This window comes from Myodes glareolus, chromosome 11, assembly GCF_982192425.1.
Source record: "Myodes glareolus chromosome 11, mMyoGla1.1, whole genome shotgun sequence".
Classification (NCBI taxonomy): domain Eukaryota; kingdom Metazoa; phylum Chordata; class Mammalia; order Rodentia; family Cricetidae; genus Myodes; species Myodes glareolus.
In genome coordinates, this window is record NC_142036.1 from 83,911,306 (window position 1) to 83,931,260 (window position 19,955).

A 19,955-nucleotide genomic window follows, 5' to 3' on the forward strand; every position below is an offset into this window, starting at 1 on the left:
AAGATAAAGATAACATAAAATTAATTTAAAATCCAAAGTATTTATGAATCAATATTTATAAATAACTGCATTTATTGCATATGTTCAACAAATATTATATTTAGAGAAGAAACTGAAATGAATTAATACTGTCTCCTGCAATATGAGGATATTTTCTTTTCTTTTAGTAATTTGACAAAGAGTTCCTAATGATTTCGTAAGTAAAGGTATTTAAAACAGCATCAGTATTTTGCAGATAATAACAAAATGAATCATAAGTGGATGAGAATTGAGTAATTTGATTAATTTCTCAGTTGACCTTTACAAAAGTATTTGTCTAATTTTTCTTAGTTGTTGTATTTTTGTTATATAAAACCAAAGTTCCAGCCATTTAGTTCCCGTGTTGTTTTTGAAAATGAGCTGTGTGTTATGTAAAGTAGTTTGTTTTCTGAAATGGCTTTCTGTTTAAAAACAATTTCAGATTCTGAAAATTGTGAATATTATCTTTTAATGTCTGTTTTTATCCTTATTAAGAGTCTTCTCAGAACTACCTTCACTTTTCATTTGTATATTTACTTAATTAGGTAATTAATAAGCAGGTAGTATAATTTATTTTTAATATCAAAAAAACAGTGAGAAAGCATAACATATTTCAAGATCTGTGTCATCACTTCAGGTGGCCTCTGACCTAAAGGAGAAACTTCAACAGTGTAGACAAAGAATGTGCATTCCTTGCAAAAATGTCCACAAGAATAACTTTGTTATTCTGGGAAGCCAGGTCTATAACATATGCAAAATGTAGAAGTGCTCTGCCCATATAATTTCTGGTAAGACCAGCATGACTAGGAGACAACCCTCACGTCAGCTTCAGTTTGAGCATGCTTGACCCCACCGTGTTTCTACACCAACAGAAAGCCATGAGCAGAGGTTTCTGTTCAGGAGGGATAATGTGGGAAGACTGACAGTTTTGCCTTAACTAATGAAAAAAGAAATTTCCAGAAATAATTACTGCTATAGTGTCCCAGTCACTCGCAATATCCACAGTGACATCCGAATGATAAGAACAAACTCACCAAGACCACTGGGCAGATTGTGGTGGGTGGTAAAATATGGTCCTTCAAAGGTCCACAGTCACATTCAGGCTTAAGATGAGAAGCGCATTTATTGTGCAGCTAGGAAAGGAGAAAGGGATAATATCAAACCTCCATGGCAATAGCATCCAGGAAGAGCAAATTGTAACTTAGATACAATAGTACATTAAAAGTGTAGTGCAAGATTGTACAGACAAGGAGGCTCAAAAATTTACTGCAAAATTTATGCCTAATGATCCTGCTTTCTTCGACAAACACAAATCCCTGACTGTTCCAGTATTCCCTGCTTGTCTTTCAGCATAATCTTGAAACCACTGTGCACTGTGGATGTGGTTTTTTTCTTTTTGACCCTCCTGCTTTCTCAAAGTCATTCCAAAGTGCACAGCTCAGTATGGGGCATAATTGATCCCATCATTAGTTTTAACTTTGTAATTCAATATGTAAATGTAACCTGAGATTCATCTCAGTGGGAGCAGGATATAAATAAAAGAAGATGATTATGATTATAAAAGTGTGTCTTTATATTGTATTCACCACAACGACATTCAGTTAGCATGTAATCATATAATGTCATATTTATTTTACAATATGTATGAACCTTCACCGATATTTTTACCAACTCTGATCACAGTTTAATTTCAAGTTTTTATGTACCATAATGTATTAAGTAGTGATGTTTTTAGATCAACATCATGATCAGTCAAAGATTTGGTAGAAAATAATTCTTGTTCAAAAATATTTAGAATTTTTTTCTTTACCACTTTATATCAATTTAGTATAAGATATTCATACTTCAAGAAAATTATATATTTTTAATAGTACCACAGTGATTTTTAGTTTGGCAACTCTTTTCAAAAGGCCACTCCTTTTACCCTTAGTTGTATTAACTTTCCCCATAAGCAGTCAATCAGCCTCTGAGTGGAGGCTCATTGTTGATCCACTATTGGTGATGGATGGAGCTACATTGGAGGAGGATTCCTTCTGTTCTATATTCTAAAACAGAGTTCAAGTGGTTGTACTGTGATTAGTGCCCATTAGGCTGTATTATAGGAAATGAAAGAATCTTTATGCATCCATCTGCATTTAGCATCTCTTTCTCACAGTAGCACAATAAATGGCTCTATAAAAAGGTGGGACAAGCATCTTCTTAGGCACTGCTGACCTTTGCCAAGATATAAGAGGCATTAAAAACAAAGAAGCAACTGAATCTCTGTGTTCAGTAGAACTAAGTAAACCTATACTCTGTTTGGGCTTCAAAAACGCAGATTCTTTAAATTAACTCTAAAAGATATTGTTAGTTTATTGGAAACTAATCTCACAAAATATATGTGGTTCTGGATATTTGGATGCACTGGTAACTGGCTGTCATGTGGGAGATGAATGGGATCTGCTCTGAATAATGTATAAAAGTCAAAATCTTAACTCCTGATACCAGTGAATGTGAAACTATTTTACATATAGGGTTTATGTTAATATATTCTAGCTAAGACACACTCAGGCTGGATTCGTCTGGGCCAGATTCACTGATAGAAAGCCTTTTAGGGAGAAGGACTCTGGACCAGTAGATACCAGCATGGTGGGAAGCCTACATGTGAGAAGCCAAACTGTGTTTAGGAAACAAGCTACACCACAGACTTCCAGAAAGCGTTAGAAACTAGGAGACAACAAAGGAAATCTTCTCTAAGTCCTGCTGTGGGCTTATGGCCTTGCTGACATTGTTACATCAGAATTAGTGTCTATTGGGTGATAAGAAAACAGATGTGTGTTGTCTTAAACCACCTAGCTTATGGCATTTTGTTATAGGAGCTCTATATGGAAATACAGACACTATGAAAATCCCAAGGCAGATCCTGTGTCTTAAGGCTCCTTTGAATTCTGACTTGTCACTTAGAAAAAAATTTGGTAATGTGAAAAAACCTGAAAACTGAGGGTCAGAAGCTCAGAACATTCCGATAAAGCAATCTTCCTGTGTGCGTGAAGAGACTGAAGTGGATTCTTCCTCTTTGAGAAATTCTAAAATGACAAATATTCACGCAAAAAAGGAGCACCACTCACAGGTATCATTTGAGTCTCAACTCCTTTGCCCCTGCATCTTATGTATTTCCAATATATAATGTAAATCAAATAATTAGTGCCCAAATTTTGTATTAAGGCTTAAATGGAAAAAAAAATTAAGAAGTTAGAAATAATCAATCGAAAAGGAGACAAGGATGAGTGAAGGTACAGGCTGCCAATAACTCCCTTGGGATACTGCTTTTATAGACCTAGCCCTCTATGGTATTTTCAAGTTTAACTGCCACAATGTCCTATTGTTCTGAGGTTTTTTTTTTTTCTGGGCAACTTGGGGCAGTCTTAATGCATCATCACATGGCAGGGTCCATAACATCAGTAAGCATCTTGCCTGTCAGTAATGCAGAAACGTGTACTGAAAGAAACTTATGAAAGAACTCTGCGTTAACTAATAGTGTGCTGGAATACCTTGTGTTTTAAAGAAAATTATAAACAGACATCCAGAAAATATATTCTAATGGCTGTTCATTGCATGATATTGTTTATAGAGGGAAAGGTCAAAGCTGTGGGCGACGTGTAAAAGCACTGACCATTTTTACGAGCTGAGAGTCAAATTGTGTAGCAGATGGCATTGATGGGGCCCCTTGCCCAGAAATGTACCTGACAGTGAAACAGAAACTAGGAAAGGAAATCAAGAAAGAGCTGGGAAACCAAGGGTAGCAAATAATAAAAATCTGTGCTATGTTTCTTGTAAAGCTATAATTCTCTAAACAAAGGAGTCTACTAAAAATACAGGTATCAACAAAATATAGTAGAATTCAAACAAAGTTGATTCTCTATAGGGTACTGGTAACACTGTTTTCGGAGCAAGATTGTATGTCTACAGAAGAAACACAAAGGGAAGGTTGTTACTATCTATCACCAACCACAGAAAGTTTCTGGCTTTGGTGCTATTTCTTAAACACAGTGTTTACAATTCATTTACTAGGGGACATCTCTAAATTCATAGGTGAACAATATTTTGAGACAGACCCTTGGAGAACTAATTTGAACTATATGGAGATATGAGAGGAGTTCATGAAAGGATCAGCAACCCTACAGTAAAATAGAAGAAAGCCGAATAGCAAATATTTATTTTGCCATGACAGAATGTCATCTGTCAAATTATGAATCAGAAAGGTTCTTTAATATTACATACCCCTCATTCAGGAAGTCTGCAACCTCCAGAATATACGAAACAGACCCCTTTTAATTGAAAATTACCTATGTTGTAGCATTGTGTGATAGCAATACAATCAGATTAGATCAACTTGCTGCCATGTTATTTCATGGGCCAGAATGTACAAAAGAGACACAGTGATTGCAAGATGCTAAGGACTGTTGACTGTCTTCAAGGACACGGGCCAAAAGAAAGCAAAAACAGAGACCCTGAGATCTTCCATGAGGCTATAAATGAACCAGAGCACAGATGCATCCTGTCCATTTGGGACATTTCTAAAGAGAATAGTTTCCTCCTTAAACGTCCTTTTGAAAATGTGGTCTCCAACTATCTTTGTGTATTTTTTTAAAGATGAGACAGAAATTAAAGTTTATTTTTAATGTGTTCAGAACTCTCTTACAGGATAACAGATACAGGCTTACATTTAGGAAAGTCATATAATATGAACCAGCTTTTCTTGGACTTGAGTTAAACACTTGGAAATAATTTCAGAATCTGACAGCTCACAGTAGCACCTAATTTAGAGCCAGCTCTATGTTTATTAGAAAAATCTGTCTCAAGTTTGGATAAAAAGGAGTTTGAGTGTGGTGTGGTGTGGTGTGGTGTGGTGTGTGTGTGTGTGTGTGTGTGTGTGTGTGTGTGTGTGTGTTGGAGTGGAGTTGAGCTAATTAGAGAAGTGGATAGTGGATAAAGGGAGGAAAGGAAGGAAAAATATCTATTAGAATCTGGAAATTCGTAAAAGAAGGAAGTTAGTCTTTTTGAACAAAAGCTCAGTGGCCTAAGTTGAGGGACTTTATTTATTAGTTGACACTTTCCCATGACATCAATATTTTACAAATTCAGGGTCCTTCCTGAATGATGGCATTTGCTAAAGAAAAAAAAATCTTTCTATGCTTTGGAAAACTTAAAAATCAAGAGCTCATTTTTTTCATTAAAAGTAATTCCTTATATGATATCAAGTTAGTCATTTGAATGTATAAGATAGGAATTTTCTTATTAATTTCAAGTAATTGTATCGACCTCACATCTTAGTGAGTCCCACCTGACAAGGCATTGCTTTGCTCAACCAAGAACAGCTCAGCACACAGAGTAAACACCATGTCAGAAATGTCCTCAGCAGATGTGACAGGCTTGAAAGTGGGTTCTGAATAGTGTCAGGACATAAGCAAGAAAACAGAGGTGCGTATATTCCTGCTTCAAAGAAATGAAGCTGAAAACACAGAAAATACTTGGTCATGTGGGAGATATAGATTTTCACTGGTTTTTCACAGGCCTTTACTGATTTTCCTTGCTAAGCAAGGAGCTGTAAAAGACATAAAACTTCATTCTGAGAACTTAGATGTACATCTACCAGATGGTAGGCTGCAACAAAGTATCAAATGCAGTGAGGTTTCACTGAGAAATGCAGATGGGAACTTTGGTCATTGATCTTTCAAACTTTACTAAACTATCAGAAGCAAGTTGAGAATTGCAAAATATTTTGAAACAAAATTCAAAGAGGAAGTGCATTGGAAACTCAGTATCTAACACTAAGAAGACCAGCAAATTAGTTGTTCTGGTGAATCTGAGCACTTCCTCAAAACTCCAAACTTTATCCAGAATCTCCGATAATTAGAAAACAATGTGTGCCATCAACCTGTAGCACGGGAGGCAAATAGAAGGTCAGCAGTGTGGGCCGGAAGAAATGGAATGACTGGAGAACTGTCCAGCTTTTCATTTATAAATAAACTTTAAAAAATGTGAAGAAGAAAATATTATCATCAAAGTAAATACCGAGTGAAATACAGAACTAAAGTTGGTTCCTAGTAGGCATTTAAGATAGTGCAGTCCGAGGAATAGGAAGCGTGAAATAAGAGGTGGAATTAACCACGGCCTTCCCAGGGGTTTCTCAGCAGAAACCCAGCTCTAATTGGAGAGTCGGTAGGAAAGGAGAGCGAAAGAACTCATGCTTCAAACTTCAGTCTGAGCTTTGTGGGACTCAGAGTCGAGATGAGGTACGTGGTGAGGAGGCTGCATGTATTATCATGGAATTATTATACATTGCTGAAGAGGGTGTAGTATAGCAAACTAGTAGTTTCAGAAGATTTTTCTGGTGATAGTACAGAAGCCTACATCAGAGAAGTACCTTCTGTCAGGGAAATGAGCCAAGAGATTCTTACTCTGATCTAGTTGAGATGTGCTGAGAGCTTGCACTAAGGTTGGGAACGTGAAGTCAAAAATCTCAGATCTGGGAGAGATATTTTAAGGAAGAAATGCAAGGGCTTAGCACCAGGCTCTGTGAAGAAGATAATGTGAAAGACAAGGAAAAACGGGTTTCTAGCTACCACAGTGAGGAGATGCCCGTGCTGTGATCAGCAGCCCAAGTGGCCGGGAAAGAGTTGAGTGGTTGCCCTTGAGAATGCAGGTCTATGACCTTGAGATGAGAATAAGTGATGCTTGGAATCGCACAATTACCTAAGCTCTTTAAAGGTATAACTGCTATTCTGGCTAGGACCGGGCAGTTTCCAGTTATAAATCTTCCCAAGATGAGACGTAAATATCATGAAACCTACTCATGGGGTGCCCCATGGACACCAGAGTGGTATTAGGCACCCTCGCCAAATTTCTCCTATTTTGCACTGAGTTGATTCTTAGTCCCCAAGCCATTGCCAAGTATATGCTCCAATTGTAAATACATCTACCCTGACCTTTGGCCCACTTAATCCTTATGTCAATTTTATGAGAAAGGTGTTGCAACTCCATGTTACAATGTAGAATATTGTAACAAACTGACTCAGCGCAAGGAAACAATGTTTGCAAGTTTGCAAGCGATAGTTCATTTTAATAATCTGGTTTTCTCAAATCATGATTTCAAGTCAAACAAAACATGTAATGACTCTTTGAAGAAATCTTGAAACACCATTCTTCATTTTCCAGTCCTGTGTATAGACAGTCCCTCATGGAATGCACTCACGTGGCCCCTTAGAGAGTGTCTGATGGACGGACCACGTCCCTGTGCTCTCCTGATTCCCAAAGAGTGAAGATGCCATTTAGTTCTTTAGAGATCTTTCTCAATAGGCCCCATTATTTGAGAGAGCAGTCTTAGTGTAAAATTTTCATAAAGCCTCTCCAGGAAAGCTATGAATAATACTAAATACATAGTCTGTCAGCTAACTACAAGATAAATTAATTAAAGTTTTCTTACTGTTGCTGAAAATTAAATTTCTGAAATTGCTCAGAGACAATGGAAAATGAGTAGAGACTCATTACATTTGAAATGTAAGTCAATCTGTTTTCCTCATTATTCTTTGTGTGTGTGTGTGTGTTTAAGAAGAAAGTTTAAAATGTAGGTTTGGGAAGAACCTTATAGCTCTTCCAAAAAAACAAACAAAATAAAACAAAAAAAACCAACTGTGTGAATATCCCAGTGGCCTCTGCTGTTTATTCTGATAAAGAAAGATTGTTAAGAATGGAAAGACCAATATGCTATTCTGTGGAAAGCAAACAAGGACAACAAAACACCCCTCGAGGATAATAAACATTCAAGAGAGAGAGAGAGAGAGAGAGAGAGAGAGAGAGAGAGACTTTGTCTACATTACAATTCAGAAATTAAACAGACATAGTGAGATCATCTGAAAACTGTTTCTATTCCAAAGATCTTTTGAAGCTCTTTGACTGTCAACTTGATAGAGTCTAGAACTTCTCACATAAGACCTTAATTATTACTACATCAAAACCTCCTGTGTCCCAATTCACAATGCACCTACAGGAAATGAATGTGCTTGGGAGAATGGTTGGATTTCCCAAGATGCAATGATGCCCAATTAGAAATGAACCCCTTCTCTTTGCCCACTTTTCACTTGTGGTTTCTAATTGCTTTCTTGGGAACTTCTTGGGACCATATGTGAAAACCATATAAACATTCCAACTCTAAGATCAGTCCTACAGTCTTGGATTCTGTGGGGACAAATCTAACTCTCGGGCAGATGATATAAGAAGCCCTAAGATTTCAGCTGATTTATTCTAACCCTGAAGCCCTCCCAGGGCAGTGATGTCATCCATTACTCACTGTGATCTGACACCAAACACAGTGCAGCCCCGTCAGGCCCTGGTAACATTTAACTGTTTTGTGGCACTTGTCACACTTGGTTGGACAGTTGCCTTCAACCCAATAATGGTGCATGACCTAGAACAGAAGAAGAATACGTTGGTAAGAGGAGGTACCCATGGTGACATATCTAGAAAGCTAGTGTTGCCAGACTTACATCCGTGTTCTTCTTGGACTTCACGTAGGTCTTGATACAGGAGGGAGGGGCTCTGGCCACACAGCGCTCATGGACTGTGTACTTGCAGACTGAAAGGAAACAGGTACTCAGTGTCAGAGCTGACCCTGGTCCTGATTGCAGTTTTATGAGGGGGAATGACATTAACAGAACCTCATTTCACATCCACGGCTCCCTAATCAATCCAATCAGCCACATCAAGGAAAAAAGTCCAAGTCGGCTGTTTTTATCATGGAATACAAAAAGGCCAATTAGTACAGGAAATAGTATGCATATGAGAGACCGAGGCTCCTCCATCATGGCATAGCAGGAAATGCTTAATTAAATCAGTCCTCGCTCAAATCCTTCACAATAATTCCCAGATGACAAAAATATTAAAGACAAATTGATGGCTGCCAAATGGCTTGGTGTCATTCGCTAGAAGGAAGAGATCTATAGTTCACAAAGCATAGGCATGAGAGCAGCTGGCGAGCAAGGCCGCAATGCCTGTGCGTTTAGACCGCTTTGTACGTTGACTGATCTCTATGGGAAAGGACAGAGTTTTCTGTTTCCAGAAAGTAGGCCTCATCATCCATTCCAGGCACTCAGGGAAGTTCATTTTTCATTTTCATCATGATACTGCTTCTCCCAAACAACTAACTTCACGAGGCAATCTATGGTGCTAGAAAACAAAGCTTGGTATCTATATGAAAAGACATATACAGACACAAACACCAGTAACTGTGTATATGTGTGTGTGTGTTTGTGTTGTGTGTGTGTGTGTAGATAGATAGATAGATAGATAGATAGATAGATAGATAGATAGATAGATAGATGTTTTTTAAGGTGAAGGTTGATCCCCAAAATAATGACCCAGAGTTCATCAATATGTAGAAATTTATAAAAGTAAACAGGTGATCACTTTAACAATCTCCTTCTTGAATTATGAATGAAATGCCTATAATGTTCATAGCATTTTATAATAATACTCTAAAACATCCTGTTTGTGATGTTCTTGAAAGAACCAGGAGGAACACATACTGTCCTGTTCTATTATACCACACAGCCTGTGGTTATCTTCTTTAAGTCAATCAAATCTGCCCTAAAATGTTCACCCCCCCCTTAAGAAGTTATAGAAGTTCTAAAACAGGGGATTTGCTTGCTTTTTTGTTATGTTTTTGGACATGGAGAAAGTTCTAGCACATCTGAATATTCCACAGTGACCAACAGAAATGTTCCTCTTATGTGAAATGTGACAGTGTGTTATGCAAACTTAAGAAATCTTAGTGCTTTAGAAATTATATACACTAAATGTAGATTTTTTAATGTCAAATAATGCACCTATAGAAATAAATTTCTGAAGCATAACACAACACAAAAAGGAAGGTGGCTGACCTGTTGGATCAATGGAGAACTTCATTCCTACCTCAGAGAATATCAATTTTATTTTCAGGTAACAATGCAATAAATTAAATAGATAATAAACAACTTATGAATTAACTAACACTGATATACACATTCACTCTCTTAGCAAATCTCTAACTGGTTGTGTGGATTTATTAGAATAAAATTAATCTTATCAGACAAGGGGGCTGAAATGAAAACAAAATGGCTTGTGATGCCTTCTGTCCCTGCAGCCATGGAAAGCAGATGATGACTTTTCTCTATGTAAGCATAATGTGTCTGGGAGTCGGGGAAATGGTTCAGCATGTGCACGACTTGCCACACAAAGACTAGAGTACAGACCCTAAGAATTCACTTTTAAACAGACCATTTGTCTCATACAGGTGGTGGAGACAGTCTCCCAGGAGCAGAGTGGTTAGCTGAACTACTTAGATGTGGGTCACCAGGAGAATCTGAGTCAGTACGTAAGGTTCAAGAAACTGCAGAAGTCAGCCATGGACTTCCACATAAACATAAGCTCACACATGGAAAAACACACACATACACACACACTCACACTCACACACACACAGAGGGGGAGACACACACACACACACACACAGAGAGAGAGAGAGAGAGAGAGAGAGAGAGAAAGAGAGAGAGAGAGAGAATAAGACATGCAAGACTTGAAGCTGCAATTGTTTGATAACTTGAATGAACAAAATACGTTTCTGTTCACTTCATCTAAGTCTTTTATTTAAGACATAAAAAGCTAATTAAATTTAAAGTGGTTAACTTAAGGGGTAAAATATAAATAAGATGTAAGTAAGAAAAACCAGTGAAAGATGTCTAACCAAGGAGAGATGAGAAACATGAAAATTGAACTACAACAGAGAGAGATGTCTAAGAAGTTGGAAGGTAGCATTAATTTCTTCTGAAAGGAATTTTGTCGGAGACTTGGGCATAGAGGAACTACAGGAAAATACACATTATAAGCATCATGGTTTGGGATATGTCACACAAACAGGGTGCTTGCATGCGCTCAGTTTTCCCCCAGGCAAGGTGAAGATGTCTTCAGGGAGAGTCCATGTACTCACAGGAGCAGCAGAGGCCCTGCTTCCCCACACCGATCAGCATGTTCAGGCAGAGATTGCAGTACGCAGGCTTGTTAAAGTGCTTGAGTCGCCACACATGCTGTCCATCATCCTTCACATTCTGCACAGGATGGGAGAGAAACAGATTCCACTTAATGAAATAAACAGTAGAATCTGCAAGTGCCAATAAAGCTCAGGCTGGACCGCAGCGTCTGAAGACAATCTGTTCCCTCATCTCTACTCCCTACTTTACAAGATCACCACTGAGACACTGGAAAAACAGGCATGCCCTAGCCGGATGAGACACCACCAACGGCTCTGAGATGGTGTAACAACCCATGAAATCTTGTCTGATGTCAACAGCATAACAGCGTTTCCGACGGCCACCGCAATGACCTGCCAAACAGAACTCCTGCTGAACACAGGGCGTGCCTGCTTCGCCTTTGAGTAACTCATAGTTAGCACCCAATTCGACAAACAAATGAATAAAGAGAAAGATCTAGTGCAAGCCCGGGAAGTGGAAACATGTAGAGATGGCTAATTCACCTTTTTGTTGGGAAAAACAGAATTCAGAATGAAATCAGGTTTTGTAACGAATGAAAAACGGGGATCAAAATGCAATGCTTACAAATCAGACATGGTGATTCTAGGGCCTCACCTGCAGATCTCTAAGGTAATCTTAAAGAATGTATTTTGTATTCCCGAAGGTAAACTTTTATAATATATTCTACATTAAATACTAATGCTGATGAAGAGGCCAAAGGCGGAATTATATAACCACTCCTTTACCTGTCTTGTAAAATAGTGATTTATTTTTCTCCATAATGAAAGATGGTAAAAGCATAAATATTATTATTACTTTTACAACAATCGTGGTAGTTGCATGTCACAATAAACCCCATGTTTACATTAATTCACAATTTTAGTAAAGAAAAGTGCTATATTGTTTTACTATGCTAAGTATACAACATTTTAATATATTGCTCAAGATTAAAATAACACAAATTACAGGATGCTACTCCATATTTAAGTTCCTACAAAAGCTACAAAATATTACATGAAAGTATCATGTTACCATCATTTATCACCATCATTTTGTGTATTATTACATACCCTTCATATCTCATTCTCCAATTTGAGTGAAACTGAATTTTGGAATTTTGACAGATATTCGATCAACAGTGACATAATTCATAATTTCTCAAGTTATCAAGAATACATATTTTTCCACTGAGTCCCCAACTAATATCTAAGTGTGTATGCTGTATTGGGAATCTATAAAGAGATAACACAGGCATTTTTATTAATAATAAAATATTAATAATAATGTTTGTAACTACTCTCTCTTACCACAGTGAGAGCTAGGACACTAATTTATAATATCCATAAATCCGGAGTAACTAATTCTCACATTAGAATGAGAAATGTCAAATTTGCATCACAAGTTGAAGCATTAATGAAAATGCTTCCTGGTAGGTACTTGTCGATGGGCCCCTTGAATATTTTCAAGTTTTGAAGACAGAAGCACTGCCTTGTTTTTGTCCCAGGAAGACATTTCAAACACAAGTGACTGCCCAATACCTTGCACAATAGAGAAGCAACTCTCTCCAGAGGTGAGAACAGGCTCTGTCCTTGCTAATGATGACAGGCTGAACAGAGTTCCGTCCTACATAGATACTTGGTTTCCCAATCCAAGGGACTAGGCTCTGAGCTGAGTGCTGCATTTAGTTGGCTCACATCCCTTAATCTCCTTACAGGAAGGGAAAAAGGCAAGCCAACTGAGCTGCGAAATGCCTATTCCTTGGTTTGCTGTAAGTAATTAAGTCAACTGTGTCTGGCTCGGGGAGTCTCATGTTCTCTGGTACTGGAAAAATGCAGAGAGCTGATCCATTACCTTCACCACCAGGTTAATATCAGACCTTTCCCAACTGCTCATCAATATTCAAATTTGTCTTTTGGATAAGGGACTGGGAAGCTCTCAACAAATGCAGTTCTGAGAGGATGTGGACGATTATCATGGAGCCCACATCAGGAGAGAGAATTTTGAGTATTTTTCTAGATAATTTAAAAAATAAGCATCATAGTTATTTCTGAGTCCAGGACTGGTTTGAATATGTCACCATAATCTTAATAGCTCTAGAATCTAAACAGGATAATAAATGTTTATCTTTGCTATATTTTATAATCTGTATTTTTATTTCCATCACATTAAAAGAATCAAGCATCTTGATCTAAAAGTATTGCTGTGATACTGTTGATTTTTGATAATCTTTGAAAGTAGCAGCACATTGCTTTAAGACATTTTCAAGTAAGAGGAGAGAGGAAACATTCTAATTTTCATATGTTTTTCTGTTTTTGTCCTCCCTGTCATTTCATTTTAAGCGACTGGCCATTCCATGTGAATAAGCCTCATCCTGTTGGAGAGCACATATGGACGAAGTTAGCTGGCATTTTCCTTATCAAAAAATAAACAAGTCTGAACGTGGGTGTTCTGTCAATCAGAACACTTAGCCATGCTACAGGCTGCAAGTGATGCACAAATCTATTACCCAGGCATAAAATGAATTACCAAAAAAATTAAATAGCTTTATAACTCTTAGCCCGATGCACTGCCCCAATAGGCCAGCGATGAAATATGTATGTGGCTTCTTTCAGAGGAGAAATTGGAACCAAGAGCCAACTCTTTCTCGTAGTGCAAATTGCACCTAGGCTCTCTGGATTTTCGTGTCTTGTCTTGTCTTATTTAGATTGTAAACTTGGTAGTTGAGAGAGAATCCATCTCATCCTATCAGAAGAATGTATTCCTATTAATGCTTTTATAGCAAATAAATATTTATTATCACGAAAGGAATTGGCATTTTTTTTAAAAAAAGAATGAGCACAGAATCTGAAATGCCTGAATTCTGGCCCATGATGAAAATGTGAAGATACTGTCTCACTTTCCTTACTACCTCCCTGTCTGATAAAATGAGGGCACCCACTTTCCCTTCTTAGGCCATAGTGTGAGGTTTCATTATACAATACCTGTGAAGTTAATTTAGCTCCCTGAAGACTGGTGTTATATAAACAGCAAATATTATTACCATCAGAGGGTTGAATTGTAGAACATCCAAATGCTTCAGCCTAAATAATTGAAAAGGATCTTCCTAGGTCCACTGTACTTTATTTCATAAAATTTTGCTTTTTCTCCCCTCTTCCCTATACTAGACATAGGACTGTTCTACGCCTATGCCAGGGACGACTGTTCATTGATCCCTGGAGAAGCCCACCAAAGGAAGGACTCTCAGACGTTCCTCAACCTTCAGTTCTCTAAAAGTCAGACAGATGTGGGAAAAATAAAAAAGGAATGCCCTTTGATTTTGCTGTTATTTGCCTGTTTGTTCTACATTTTTTGAAAATTTCGGGTTTTTTTTTTTCTTAGTTTTTCTCAGGACATAGACACTGTTCAAATGAATTAGGGCCACTCTAAATGGTAATAATTTTCAAAAGACTCTAAAGAGATATTTTACAGACATCCCAGGCCAAATCTCCCCAATCGCACATCTCACCAAGTTCCCTGAACACATAGAAGATTGCATGCTGCACGTTACTTCCGTTGTTAGATAAGACCATTATGGTGTCTTGTACATTTTGTCCACTATCTCTAAGTTGTATCACTATAATAAAATCTGTTCTCTTTGACAAAAAGTTGGACTTCACTAAGTCTGGGTGAAAAGAACTCAAGAAGATATATTAACATCTGGGTAGAGTCAGAATTTGGTTGCTAGTTTTCAGACTGTACTTCCTGGAAGAACAGGACCCAGTCATCCAGAGGACTCAAATCAAAGTGTGTGCCATATCATACTGTGTAATAATATAATAGCTTTCCTTCAATAATCTGTCATTGAATCCTAGATTTTGTCTGGTTTTGCAACTCCTTAACAGATTGATCCATGTATAGATAGAAAGACATTCCTAACAAAGTTAAAATTTTTAATTGAAATGTGAATATCAGGTTTTTTTCCAAATATGATTTAGTTTAATCAAAGCACATCACTGTCTGTCGCTCATAAATCTCACCAGGGAAGAAATCCCTTCTTTGCTATTCGTTCAAGCAAAACTATGAAGAAAAATGTGCCCTTAGACCTTCCTAATCTAATCCACTGTGTATATTCCATATAAAAACTAAACACCATATTTCTTTGAAGCCATGTAGTGAGATGAGCATTCCATTCAAATACAGCTTAGGTTAAACCTGGCCACATCTTATATAATCAGAAAATTGAAGTGCTTCTATCTATGTCTATTTTGCTAAATGGTCATGCAGGGAGACTGCCTTCTAAATGTCTATGTGTGTACCTGTCCAGCAAGATTGCCTGAAACCACTGTCAGAGACACTACGAAGTAGGCAGCAGCCAATGTAGAGACTAATAACCAGTCAGTGTTGGGAATAAGTGACTAATGTGCTCAGGCCCAGATGGGACATCTTCATCCTTGCCATGCCAAGGCTGACAGAGCATCAGTGAGGTAGAGGAAGTGGAAACAGCTGGTAGATGAGGCTGGAGATGCTGTCTTCTGGACATGCACAATGCACTCAGAAATGCACAGCACATGTACCTGTTTGTCCAAGATCCACACATGTCAAGTCAGCCAAAATTCAGGTATGGAGGACAGAGGCTCCTGAGATCTACTCCTTGACTGGAATGCTCTTGGCGGCCAACATCTGCTAAGGCAGTGCTTCTCAACTTTCCTAATGCTGTGACCCTTTAACACAGTCCCTCATGCTGTGGTAACATCCAGCCATAAAATCATTTTTACTACTACTTCATAACTGTAATTTTGCTACTCATATGAGTCATAACGCAATGATCTGTGTCTTAGATGACAAAGAGGTCATAACCCACAGGTTGAGAACCACTGTACTAAGGAGAGAGAATCATTCTTCGGGACTGTGACCGCTGGCTTGTGACCCATGCTCCAATGAGTGGCCCTATTCCCATGTATATATGGGTTGCTCTAAGTGGAAACATAGGTGAAAATTGGGGGTGGCACAGGGGGAGGGATATGATCACCTTTTGCTGCATATAGGTATGAAATTCTTAAAGAATAAATTTAAAATAAAATACATTTATTCTGTCTGTTTTTATTTTTTGTTTGTTGTTGGTTTTGTTTTTTGTTTTTTGGGGGGAATGAGACAGGCTCTCACTGTATAGCCCTGCCTGATCTGGAACTCTCTTTGTAAAGCAAGCTAGCCTCAAACTCACTGAAGGTCTCACTCTGCCTTCTGAGTGCTGGGTTTAAAGGCCTGTGCCATCTCGTCTGGCTAAAACAAAATTATTTCTTAAGAGGAGTTAAAGTTTCTTATTTCAAGCAAATAACGGTTTAGATAGGTCGTATTATTGCATGACAAGATAATGAAAACTCTTAATGATTAAAAGGTGTATGTTATTATAATGTTAAGACTATAGATTTCAGAATTGAAGCATTATTATCTCTTGCATCTGAAGGATTGAATGCTTAACCTTTGAAGAGTCAGCAAAGAACAGACTGTTAGTACTGTTTCTCTTCATATTTCTTGAGAGACTAAATGCCTATCATAAACTAGGCTGTCAGTTAATGAAAACTAAGTTGACTAGCAGGCTGAAGGTAGCTCTACTCCTGTTCTGGTTTTCCTGTTACTCGTGGCATCTTGCTGTAGTTGTCCGGTTGTTACAGTGTTCATACACTTAGACACCTTTCTCCACTTCTCAAGACTAATGGAAAGTTAATGGACATTCTTTTTGTTTGTAAGTTGGAAAATCAGAGTGATGGGCCTAGTGATTCACACCTGCAGTACTAAAGCACTCAAGGGCCCGAGGGAAGACGATCTTCTTAAGTTTGAGGCAGGTCTGAACTGCAGCATGAGACCTTACAAATAAAACAAACAAAACAGTGACAGAACAGATCAGAATCCGACAAACCTCGGCACTGGTTAAATCTGCCTCGCAATTTGCTTTTAGAAATAAAGTTTTATTAAACCACAGCTTTGGTCAATCATTTATACAAGAATCGTGATTGCTTTTTATCTTATCACATCATAGAGGGGAGTTTAGATAAAGATCTTTGGCCCTGGTATCTAAACGACATAATGTCCTTTAAAGTCAGTTTCTAGTCTCTAGAGACACAATAACTCCTAGCAGAGAGTGGCGGTTTTATTCACTGACACTGGTTAGCTGTGGTCGGTCATGTCACAAACCCGTGAGCCTCCTTCCACTGGGGGCACCTCTTGTACTTCTGGGTGACTCATGAAGTGTGTTGGTGTTAAATTAGCTTCCGGGGCTTGGGGGAATAAAGGCACACACAGCACTTGTGGGGCTGTCAGGAAAATGGACCTGGAAAACGAGGCTGGGAATCAGTGTTGTCTTCTCCTCATGAGTGGTGCCAAGTTCTGTCCGAGCCATGTTTGAGATCACGTACATCCCTCAGGTCAGTGCTCCGTGTTCCTCCCCACCTTGGTCAAAGCCTTAAAACCTACGCAGAGAAGCTGAATGTCTATCAAGATTTCACAAGGATGCTATTCTGAAATGGCAGAGTGAAGGTGGGCCTCTCCAGTATGTAACAAATAGATCTTTGTTTTCTAAATTTGAGGTTAAAAAAAAAAAAAAGTGGAGATGAAACTTATTCTTATTAACCATTTCAGGCAAGTCCTGTATACCAATGGCCTGGGAAAACATGACTTTCAGTGTTTTTTTATTTGTTTGTTTTGCTTTGATTTATTTGTTTTAAAGCTGAGTTATATAAAATTTAAGCAAAAATGTTACCCCAGAAAACAAAACAAAACAAACAAACAAAACCTCTAAACGTTATCCAATGGTCTGAATCCTGAAGAAGGAGGGTACAACTCTCAGGCATAAATAAAGGACTTCAATACTTCAATACTTCGTCCTTTTCTGGTTAGTTTATTTTGAACTATGTGAGTTTGTAGAAACTCATGGACAGGGGGAAAAAAAAAAAAAAAAAAAACAGCAGCCACTTTATAGTCATTTAGGGAACATCAGGTCCCGAGGAAGGACGTTTCTGATTTTGGAAGCACTCTGGAAAATGGGGAAGCCCCTGGACTGACAGAAACACGGAAGTGCGGTGACGTCGTCGAGGGCTGTGCTTTCCCTTATAACCGTGCTCTCCCAGGATGCCGCTCTTGCCAGGCCGATTTGGCTATGACGCTGAAGTCGCTTTCACATACACGATGACATCTAGCACGCGGTCAATTCGAATCAACTCCCTTACATATATCAACATAGCTGACAATATGCACGGATATATAGGACAATTTAACAAAGCAGACTTCACATGAGCGACCAATTTCAAGTTGAAGCACCCTGATTCCCAATTTAAAAGCCAAAAAACGGGGGGATGTGTGATGTGGAGGGGACATACAGTGTCATGAATCGAGTCCTCTGTGAGTGATAACGTTGTATCTACCCACCTTCCCACAGCAAGGCAGTAAGTTTCAGTTCCTAAAAGCAATGACTCGAGTCTGCTGGTTTTGCTTAGGAGTGATCTCTCATTAGAAGATACTGTTTATGGTGATTACGTTTTACAGGGGTTATTATTTTATTGAAATTGATTTTAGATTGTTGCATTATTTGTTAATAAAAAACCTAAAAGAAGTAAAATTCTTCGTTTAGAACGGTTCTTTGCAGTGAAAATATATTCAATCCTACATTTAAATAAAAAAAAAATTCTCCTTTCCTATTAAGCAATGTCGTCCTGCCATCTAGTGGCTATAATTGGGAACCCAGTCCCGATGACTTCAAAAACCACTCCCAAATAGTTTTATCCTGTTAAATTCTAAACAATCCTTTTACACTCAAAACATAAAGCACTAATTTTAAAATGCAGTTATAACATAAGATGCTTATAACTAACTGCTATGATATTAAAATCAGAAGATTGCCATCCAGCTACGTCACACTAAAATGAGTTATCCTGTTGCTTTAAAAACATTGATCTAACTTTTATAGATCTATAGTTAAATAATGCTATGTTTTATAATTTTACAAAGTATTTATGTAAGATAACATTTAAAAATTGATAGACAATTACTTCCAAATAAAATAATCCTGTTACTTTTTTTTTCCCTCTTTCCATGTTAGCTAACCCCCTGCTTTTGTTCAATTTTCTCTCTGTGGAGCACAAGGTGGAAGTCTAGGCCTAAGGTGGCTAGGTAGGTGCTATCCTACTGTGAGACGGTACCAACCCCAGACACCACACAACGCTCACACAACCCTCACACATCCCACACCTCCCCTCCTTCCTTTTGCATGATCACTTCCACTTATAATATCCAAATTTTGGCTTTGAAATTGTGAGGTTCATTTCTGGGAAAGAGGTATTTTTGAAAGGTCCTAACCTAAAAGGCCTGACAACTGCACTCTACTGCAGTAAACCTTACAACTGCCATTTTCTTGTTTTCCTTGTTAACCTGCTCTGCTTTCCTCACAATGCTTATAGAATACGATGCAACGAATGACAAATTACAACTAAAACTTTGAGATTATGCATAGCATACAAAGTTAAAAAAACACTTCTAAATCAATTTTAAAGGTTAATGAATATGCTAATTTCTTGCGTGGGTTTCTTTTTTTCTTTTGAATCTTTCTGTTTCTTTTCCTTATTCACAATGCAGTAGACTAGGTCCAGGCAATGGCTTCATCACTGAGGTAATCCCTAAACCTTCAAAATGAGCAAATATGTAAAAAAAAAAAAAAACAAAAAAACAAAAAATAGAATTGTACAATACCATCTACTTTTAATAAACTATTCTAATGATAATTCCCATATATATTTCAGCTTTCCTCTGGCCATGTCTGAAATCATGGATCTTCTGAAGAACAAGATGAGAGAGACAGCAAAAGAATTGTGGTATCAAAATGGAAATTAGACAAATTCCAATCTTGAAGACCATTTATGTCTTCCT

General features: G+C 37.9%; 1 protein-coding gene across 9 annotated transcripts in view; it reads right to left on the reverse strand.

Moving 5' to 3' along the window:
- Positions 1–19,955, reverse strand: part of Dgkb (diacylglycerol kinase beta) — a 638,911-nt gene that overhangs the window by 428,299 nt on the left and 190,657 nt on the right. For all 9 annotated transcript variants that reach the window (XM_048415746.3, XM_085697733.2, XM_085697732.2 and 6 more), the window contains 4 exons: positions 11,021–11,138; positions 8,544–8,632; positions 8,348–8,464; positions 1,053–1,151 (listed from right to left, as the gene is read on the reverse strand). In XM_048415746.3, coding sequence (XP_048271703.2) covers positions 1,053–1,151; positions 8,348–8,464; positions 8,544–8,632; positions 11,021–11,138 — 423 coding nt within the window. The remainder of the gene's footprint in view (positions 1–1,052; positions 1,152–8,347; positions 8,465–8,543; positions 8,633–11,020; positions 11,139–19,955) is intronic.